The sequence below is a fragment of the Phragmites australis genome, chromosome 8 (genome assembly GCF_958298935.1).
Source record: "Phragmites australis chromosome 8, lpPhrAust1.1, whole genome shotgun sequence".
NCBI lineage: Eukaryota > Viridiplantae > Streptophyta > Magnoliopsida > Poales > Poaceae > Phragmites > Phragmites australis.
In genome coordinates this window covers 24792526-24802147 of record NC_084928.1, presented here as the reverse complement: position 1 = coordinate 24802147, position 9622 = coordinate 24792526, and the positions used below count along the sequence as shown (strand labels likewise).

Genomic DNA, 9622 nt, shown 5'->3' with positions numbered 1-9622 from the left:
TTAGATATGATGCTCATCTCTGGATCTGGCTTCGGAGGCCACTTAGAGGGTGAGATCTGGGCCCAGGATGGCTGGATCCGGGCCTAGGCCAGCCGGAGCGCAAAAAGAACGCCAAGCACAAGGAGGCGCCGGATCTAGAACTGCAAGAGAACAAGGGAGGGAGGAGGAAGCGCCGAACACACATAGCTTGGTGTTGCCGCTGGCTACCACCGCCGCCAGTCGGGGCGGCAGGAGCCGACGAAGGGCGAGGGCCACGGTGGCTTGGGCGCTGAGTTGCTGTCGCCCCCGAGCACCCGACGCAGACTGCACGCACCAGCTCAATCGACGTCGACCTAGCCTGGACAACCTCCATGAAATGCTGCTGTGCGCGGTGGAGTCAACACTCCATGCTGCCGCCCCACGGACATCGCCGTCCTCTTTCTCCTCCCGCCTGTGCCTTCCCATCTTTTTCACCGATTGACCCCACGCGTGAGCATCTCCGATGCACGGGCACGAGCACATGATCATGCAACACCCTCTCTCTCTCTCATGCTTGCACACGGATGCCGTGCAAGCCCCGCATTTTGGCTCCTTCCGGGCAGGGATGCCATGCAGACCGTGTCCGGTCGGCGAGGGGTGCATCGGTGCCGCCGCGAGAATGGAAACCAGGTGGGCACGCGGCCATATGCGCAGAAACATCTCTCTCAATTTTTGCACCCATGCCTTTGCCAAAAACTCGGCGAGAATCCTGCCAAATCTTAGGTCATTCTGTACCAAAATTCGGCACCAATTCATTCAAATGTTGGCCAAATTGCTTTGGCATTACCAAATTTTGGTACGGTTGGCTTTGGCTCTCAACTAAAAAGCCCATTTTATCTTGATTTTCTGATAAATTTTACGTGCTACATAAATAAGTGCATTAAGCACAGGACCTCTAGTCCTGCAGTCCCCGTTCTGGCATTCCGTTAGCACGACGGTATTTTAGCATTTATTAGGCAGTCGAGCTAAAATGATCCATACGGACCCACTTGCTTGGATGCTATTTGCCATCAACGCAGTTGTAGAATTTTAGGGTCTATCTGGACCGGGGGAGGGGAGTTCAAGATTTAAATTCTTATAATTTAGTGTGAATCTAAAAAAATCTAAATCTTAAGGGGTATGCTATTTTTCAATCGACTCAAAAAACCATTCATTTCAGTCGACGTCCTGCATCATCCGATCGCCATCCGACGATCACCAGCTCATCTTCTAGCCGCTGGGTCCACCCTCGCCACCAGGTCCACCCCCGCCGTGCTAACCCCTTGGCGTGTGACGCCCCCGCCCTAGCCCCACCCACCGATTGTCTTCCCGCCGCCTCACTGCCTTGCCGTCTTGCCCGCCACCACTGCCTATCCTGCCTTCCTCCTCTAGTCTCTTTCTAAGCCCAGAGCACACCGGAACTCCGGCAACCTCAGCCCCAAAACCCTAAAAGCTCGCCGGAGCCAGTATGAACGCACGCAATCACACAATCGACTAAAATCTCTCTCGATTTCAATCGATCAGGAGGAGTAAATACGAAATCTTAAATACTCCCATTGTGATCTCTCTCTTTCAAACCACCTTAAGTGTAAAGATATAATCGCAAAATACAAATGATAATTAACATTTTCTAATAGTTTCATGTGATTTCATCTATCTTCATTATTTACCACGCTAGGGGATAATATTAGAGAAATGCATAATTCTGTGTTGGCATCATCAGGTAGGGAAGCTGACATGGCTAGGTGTCCACGTGTGTGAGCTCACTAGAGTTCAAGTTCCAGATTTAGGCACTGGTATTCACAAATGTTACAAGTACACGCGCCTTACAAGGCCTTGTTAGGTGCTTGCGCGTGTTTGTCATGCACCCCTTCGGTTTTCTTCTCATTTTTTCTCGTGGGCGCCTTACAACTTGCTACTTGCATTTGGAAGAGTGTTATTGCCATGCAAATCAGAGAGGGAGATGGGGCCAAAGAGGGAGCTAGTTATTGTTGGGAAGAAGCTAGGAGAGGATGTGTCTTCTAGCGAAATCAGAAATATTTCAAGTGCAAATATTGTTTTAATGCTAGTACTTAGTAGGACTATCAAAATCTTTTTGTCATCTTTTTTTAAGAAGCCAGGGTAAAAGGCCATCCTCAAATCAGTATGTAGAAATTACTTAGCATATCTTCACAAATTGTAGGCACGACCACCATGATGGAAATGACCTAAGAAACTATAAGAGAAACAGCAGCAATAAGATCCCACAAGGCCCAAATATTTCTCACAAAATATGGATAAACATTAGAAATTTCAACACTGGTAAATATTAATTAGAAGATACGACCACTGGCTAAGCATTGGAAATTTCAACAAAAAAACATTAACCAGATTCAACTCTCTAAACCCTAAATCCTAAAGCATATGACACTAACACTTTATTCAGCTCGATGCTGAACGCCGAGACACGGACCCTAAAGCATCACCACGAAAGACAAAAACTAAACCGAGAAATCGATCTTGACGGGGAACGACACGGACGAGTCGCCGTTCTCGATCAGCACCATGCTCACACCGGACGGCACGACGGTGTACGCCGTCCTCTCCACGATGCCGAACGCCTTGCAGACGTTCAGCGTGAATGGCACGCTGGCGGTGCTCCACGCCGGCACGAACACCCTCCGGAACGCTGCTACCTGCTTGATCGGCGCTTGGGCCACCTCCGGCGGTGGCACCGTGTACACCAGCACAACGTTGGCGCCACCCCTGTCGCCGCCGTTGGTCACGCTGACGTTGAAGTTGACGGTCTCGGTGCAAGCGTGGCCGTCGACGTTGATGGCGGGGCAGGCTGGGGTAGTGGCCACGCTGGGCTTGTAGCTGAGCCCCTTGCAATGGCGGCCGTCGGTGGGGAGCATGACGGCGGTGCCGTTGGTGCAGGTCTCGTAGAGGTACTTGGTGTAGCTGAGGCCGTAGCCGAATGGGTAGAGCACTTCCGGGCCGTCGTAGAACTTGTACGTCCGGCCGGGGTACCCCAGCTTCGGCACCGGCCGGAGGTCCATGGACGTCATGGGGATTTGGTAGATGTACTTGTTCTTGAACCATGTCAATGGCAGCCTTCCTCCTGTTCAATAAAAAACGTTAAGCAACATTCTGTGCAAATAACAAATAGGTTGGTCCGATCCACAAGAAGAGGTCTTGAATGCTGATTAATTAACCTGGATTGTATCTTCCGAAGATGACATCGGCAATGGCGTTGCCACCTTCACTCCCAGGGTACCCGGCCCATAGGATGGCACCGATCTTTGGGTGGTTCTGCGCAAAGGAGATGTCGATGCCGCCTCCCGACAGGATCACCAGGACGATCGGGTTTGGTGAGGCTGCCGCAAAGTGCATGATCTCCTCTGTTTGGTTCTTGGGCAGGAGAAGATCCTCCCTGTCGTTGCCCTCCTTCTCTATGTGCAGGTTTATGCCACCAAAGTAGATGGTCATATTCGCGTGATGCGAGATCTTCACGTCCTTGCTTATTCCTTGGCGGGGCGTCACGTACCGGCATGGCGGCCCTGCATACGAATGCTTAGTAATATGAGTAACATCTTCACAAATTAAACTTGCCATTTCACAAGGTTAAATCGTGGAGCAAGTTGATCTTCTACTTATTGTCGGTCGGTGAACACTGAGCAGTAACACCTAGTAGTACAAGTTTTGTCAAGTACTTAATCCACGGACCTGTGTAGTCTCCGTCCATGACCTTTTCAGGTGCCAGGGCATGTGGCCCGTGCACGGCGACGGCGCGGATCTTCTTCGGGTCCAACGGCAGCAAGTTGTCATCGTTCTTGAGGAGCACCATCCCCTGTCTTGCACCATCGACGGCGAGGCTCTTGTGCTCGTCGGTGCATATGTCCGTCTCGTTGAGAGAGGCGTACTGCGGGATGTTGTCAAAGTAGCCGAGCCTCATGAGCGTCATGTACTGGTTCTTGAGCGCGTTGTCGATGTCGGACTCACGCATCTTGCCCTGGGAGACCGCGGCCATGCCGTATTCGGTGAGGAAGTCCTTGAGCTGCTTGCCGTTTTGCTTGATCCAGCTCTCGCCGCAGTCGAGGTCGAGCCCCGCCTTGAGCGAGGCGGCGCTGGACTCGACGCCGGTGAAGTTGAGCCATGTGGCGTTGTCGGTCATGACTTGGACGGCGTCGCAGTCAGAGACTATGTAGCCGTGGAGCTGCCAGTCGCCGCGGATGGTCCCGGAGAGGAGGCGCGCATCGGCACAGGCGGGGATGCCGTTGACGCGGTTGTAGGAGCACATTACGCTGCTGACGTCGCCGTCGCGGACGCACATCTTGAAGGGGCGGAGGAAGGTCTCGACCATGTCACGCTCCGTGACGCGCGCGTCGAACGTGAAACGCGTGTGGTTGTGCCAGTCGTCGACGTCGTACGCGGCGTAGTGCTTGCAGCAGGCGGACGTCTTGATGGGGCGGGAGAAGGGGTCGCCGGCGTTGTCGGCGTCGTGGCCGGGAATGTCCTGCATACCGCGGACGAAGTTGACGGCGTAGCGGCCAACGACGAAGGGGTCCTCGCCGGGGGTCTCCAGGGCTCGGCCCCACCGCGGGTCGCGGACCACGTTGATGTTGGGGCTCCAGTACGTCAGCCCGCCCTTCCCAAGGTTGTACATCGCACGCGCCTCCGTCGACACCGCCTGCATCCATTAGCATGCCATCAATGCAATAACAGATTGTTTATGCAAATTAACGAAGTCAAATCTGCTACTAGTAGTTCTAATTATTAATGTTTCGATCTACTATCACTCTTGATCAAGAGGGAAATGAAAGACAAAATATCGCCAATGCAATAATGCTGACGTGGTATGAGCATGATTCGTAGTTACGTACGTGCGTGTCAACGACACTGTAAAGATCGAATGTGAGTACGTATGTATATATGTACCTGGCCAATGGACTTCCAGAGCGTCTCGTTGAAGGTGGCGGCGCTGTTGATGACGTTGGCGAAGACGGTGCCGTTGTAGACGGCGGCGCGGCCAGAGTGGTTCCCCGCCGGCTTGCTGTCGAGGTCGTCGAACAGGGTGGAGGGGCCTTTGTTGGAGATGCCGTGCAGCGCCTCGGACCACCACTTGTATGGCGGCAGGCCGACGCGGGGCGCGCCGCGCGAATAGTCGCCGAGGTTGCCGACCTTCTCCTCCACCGTCATCCAGCCGATGAGGTCGCGCACCCGATCCGCGTACGGCAGCGACGCGTCGCAGTACGGGAACGCGGACATGTTGAGGCCCAGCTCCGCGAAACGCTCCGCGTCGCAGACCTTGGTATACACCTTGCCGGAGGTGGCGACGAGGATGGTGCCGCACAGCAGCAACGAGACAAGGACGAGGAGATGGGACGGGGACGCCATATTGCGGCGCACCGAGAGAGCTACGTGTTGTTGTGGTGTGTTCGTGTTTACCGTGGTGAGGCGATAAGCTAGTGTGCAAGCGAGTCGTGTACTTATAGGGAGCTAGGGGAGGGAGGGAGAGGAAAAGGGGCGGGATCGCAACAAAGTTTCAAAACTTGAAGCACCGTTTCGTTTCGAGTAGGATTAGACGGTAACAGACTGCATGCGTGTTGCATGGATAATGAGAGTCCGTTGTGCCGTGTGTGTGAGAGAGATATCTCTATGTGTGCGTGTGAGAGATGTGACATCTATATATCTATATATATAATAATAGATGTTACTCATAAAAGGACGTGACATAAACTTGTACGTAATTGCTCTCACATTTTTTTTTTGCCAAAGATTGCTCTCACAATTCTAGTTACTAGTTAAATGCTCATGCGTTGCAACAGAAACAAAAAATTTACACGTGAGATTGAATTGAAGAATTACCACACATGACGATTGAATTGGAGAATTACCTGCTATGTTAGAGGAATTTCTTGCTAGACTTCTCTCGTCTAAGAAAATAAGACTGTTGCATTGGCAGTCATAACCAATACTGAAGTAAAAGATTTTTTTAGTTAAATCACATAGGTTTGGCAAAAAGAACTTGGAAACATGGTACTAAGAACACTACCTTAAAAGAATAACAAAACTGATGTCCTATCTGCATTTGCTTTGTGAAACACAAAAGAGGCTTCCTAACCCGAAGAACAAAATTAACAAAAAAAACTTTGTATGCAGTACAAATAAATTGCTTTGGTAGTGTATTCCATATCTGTTGTGCATAATTTGCAATATTCGCGATGAGAATATCGCAATCTAGTATAGTTGTGTTGTTGTCAATGTAGCACACCATGATGAGAGTAGTACTAAATACTGATCTCCTAGCACATAGTGAGCGAATGGCGGCGCTCGGCGCGACTAGCCTCGGTGGCCTCGACAGTGACTCGACGTTGGCATTCGGCAATAGTCCCACTCTGGCGCTCACCGTGCTCCTGCAGGCAGCACTGTGGCTAGCCTGCAACCCCGCACTGGCATGACAGCACACAGCTGCCCGTGAGCAGCAAGCTCGTTCAATGCTGACTGCCCACGAGCCCGCCATACCTCAAATTTAATCCTCCCTCCACCACTGCCCAGCTATACTATTAACTATAGAGATATATAATGAATGCCGTTATTACTAGATGCTAAAGTATCTCACAACGCATACCAGCACTCATACAGAAAATACAAATCAGACAAGGCACACAACAAAAGCACATACTACTAATATCGCTCTAACATTTCCAAAGATTAGGGAAAATCCTCCTATAACTCAAAGAACTAAAATTGGGAGCAGCGCAGAGGTAGATCTTCATGCCTTTAGTGTTATGGTAGATCATTCTTCCTTGTAGCGAAGAGTCTCCAACTTCATGATTAGAATCTTCATACGAGGTAGAAGCATCGAATGAGATCTTCAAGAGCATCCTTCTCGATCGTAGAAACTGGGATGGTTCATCAACTAAAAGTTTGAAAGGGGGAGTATTGAAAATTCATTTTGTTCAATAGATTAGAGTAGGTAAGTAGAGAGAGAAACTGAGGTGTCAAAAAAGCACGAGGATGGGTTTTTCAAATTAGGCTGTAAAAATATGATTTTGTGGCACGACCATTCTATCTAGGCCTGCGTCCTACGGTCAATATGGCTCTAATACCATATCTGTTACACCCAATTTTAATAGACAAAATCAGATGTGGCTTATGTGTACTCAGGATGTTCAACACACATAAGGATGTCACAGGTGAAGTAACAAAAGCAATATTTTTACAGAATAAACGTTAAACTCTTACAACAATTGATATATATTGTCTTCTATTAAAATATCTGCAGTGGAACAGAAGCACTGGTGCCCAACAACACCGCAAGAAATCGACCAGGAGACACGTGCCTAGAACGTCACAATCTCGTCTTGATAGTCTTCAACATCTTCACTCACTGAGTAGCACCACGCATGTCGCATGGCACAGAGAAAATAGCAAGTGTGAGCACATGATGCGCTCATCAAGTGTTGAAAAGATAACCTTGGTCTTGAAATCCCTTGAACTATTCCGGAACGCTATCGATTAAACGCAGGAACTACCGACAAACAACAAAAAGCAAACACTAAGAATGACATACCAAATATCATCAAAACACATTAAAAAAAATACTATGGTTGGATAGGTATGATTTTATAAATATTTAGATACAAGAATTGTCTAAATTGGAGTTAAGGTGAAAGGGAATGGGCTGTCAGAAGATGGATTAAGCTGAAAAGGAAAGACTAGTTTACTGGAGTTATCTTCCTATGGTAAAAGAGTTTATTGTGTAATAATTGCACCAGGCTTAACAACGTCATTATGCATGGTTCAAGAAGAATAGGGCTGACTAGACTAATGAGGATGATGTGGTGCTAGCTTGGCATGTTATGCAAGCATCGACTTGGATTAAAGAAGAGGTACGCAGAGGTCCAGTCTCGACCGTTCATGATCAAATGGCCAGGGTTATGCTTCTAGGTTAAGGATACTACTGGTAAGTCTGTGTAGCGGTGGCGGCTTGGGTTTCGTCGAAGACAGTGATCGAACGCGTGGCCACTGACATTGACATTAGGTTTCGGTGGAATATTAGCAAAACAAGGGATACATTGTGTAAAATTAAGAAAGGCTAACACAAAGTCATGATCGGTTTTGGAATGGGTCGTCCAAGGTAGCGGCTAAATAAAGACGACTGTTGTTAGGTTTGGTGGTGACTCCGAACAGATGGATCAATGAAGATGCTTGCATTTCCGGAGATTGGCTATCAATTTTGAAGAACCATCTGTATGGAGACATTCATATTTCCCGGAAACACAATGTTATAGCACGGGTTTGGGTAGATCATCCCCTGAGAGGAAGAATATCAGTAGAGATGAGATGGGTGATGGCTGTGACATGCTGCGGTGGGCAACCACGTTCCGGTCGTGTCACTCCTAAAAAGGTGAAGGAATCCTAGGGTCAAGTAGAAGACTCTATGGGACATGCCGTGACACTGATTTCACATCCATACGGCTTCTGGATTGATAGGGAACGCAAATGCAAATCTGATGTGCGTGCAGAATGCGTCCAAACTAGGGCAGCAGGCACAGTGATCGCGTTCTCAGGGGCGTCGATACTCTAATAGTAGATCTGGTTTGAGAGGGCGTGGGACACATCCTGGGGCACGAGCTGGACAAAGGGTATGGTGATTAGACCTATGGTTGGCCGGGAACATCTATGCCAATCTGCAATAGCGCAGCTGTCCTTGATGGCGATGACCATGACTGTGTAGATAGGGCTTTGGCTAGGGCTAGGGCTTGGCTAGGGACTTAGTATGATGGTAAAACAGTAGTAAGGGAAGAGAAGAAAGGGTCCTCACCTTGCTTCGATGGTCGAGGAAGGAGGATTCGAGGAGACGACGACGTAGCGTATTACGGGCGATGGCAGCGGCGGCTCCACAAACGTCGGCACATGGATAGGGCAGCAGGGGCATGGAATAGGGGTAGGAGAGGGCATGCAACTCCTGTTTATAGGGCTAGGGGTGGCTGGTTGAGGTGGAGTCCAAGCCAGACACGAATCGGGTTTGAGTTCGAGTCGGTTAGGATTTCCTTTTTCACACCTCTTTATTCTGAGGACGATATCTCCACCTTCTGTACTACAAATTAGACAGTTCTGGACTCTAAATTGTAATACTACAAAAGATCTACAACTTTGGTATTCATTGTAACTTCTGAAAACACCATTTTGGTTTCCAAAAATGGGTCACAAGATAAATTGTTTGAATTGAGACTTATCTATGCAGCACTAATTTTGGGGGCCATAACTCCTAGCTCCATTATCCAAAAGGAGACTTCCATAGATTCAAATTAAAGCTATCGACGAGACCTACAACTTTGGTATTGTCTAGATTTGCATTTGAGGTCGTCTTGAACTCTGAAACCGCATGGGAAGAAGAGTATATCCAGGACTTTGTGAATATTTACTGATTTCGTGGATCCTTTTTGTTGGGCCTTCTAGAAGACTTTGCTAAGAGTTTGGGCTTGAGCAAGATTGAGATCAAATACACTTTAGGTATATCTAGGGTTTAGAAAAGAAACTTTTACAGAGAAATTTAAATTAAACTAGAGAAGGATTATATATGATTAATGATTGAATAGTTGATTAGTTCAAGAATTTTGAATTCCAACCATTAAGA

General features: G+C 48.6%; 1 protein-coding gene across 1 annotated transcript; it reads right to left on the bottom strand.

Moving 5' to 3' along the window:
• Nucleotides 1-2477: 2477 nt before the first annotated feature.
• LOC133927678 (beta-D-xylosidase 3-like) lies at nucleotides 2478-5373 on the bottom strand. The gene is made up of 4 exons (XM_062374113.1): nucleotides 4915-5373; nucleotides 3703-4666; nucleotides 3192-3536; nucleotides 2478-3097 (listed from the first exon to the last, which is right to left on the bottom strand). The coding sequence occupies exons 1-4, from the start codon at nucleotides 5371-5373 to the stop codon at nucleotides 2478-2480; spliced, it is 2388 nt and encodes a 795-aa protein (XP_062230097.1).
• Between the last annotated feature and the right edge of the window lie 4249 nt (nucleotides 5374-9622).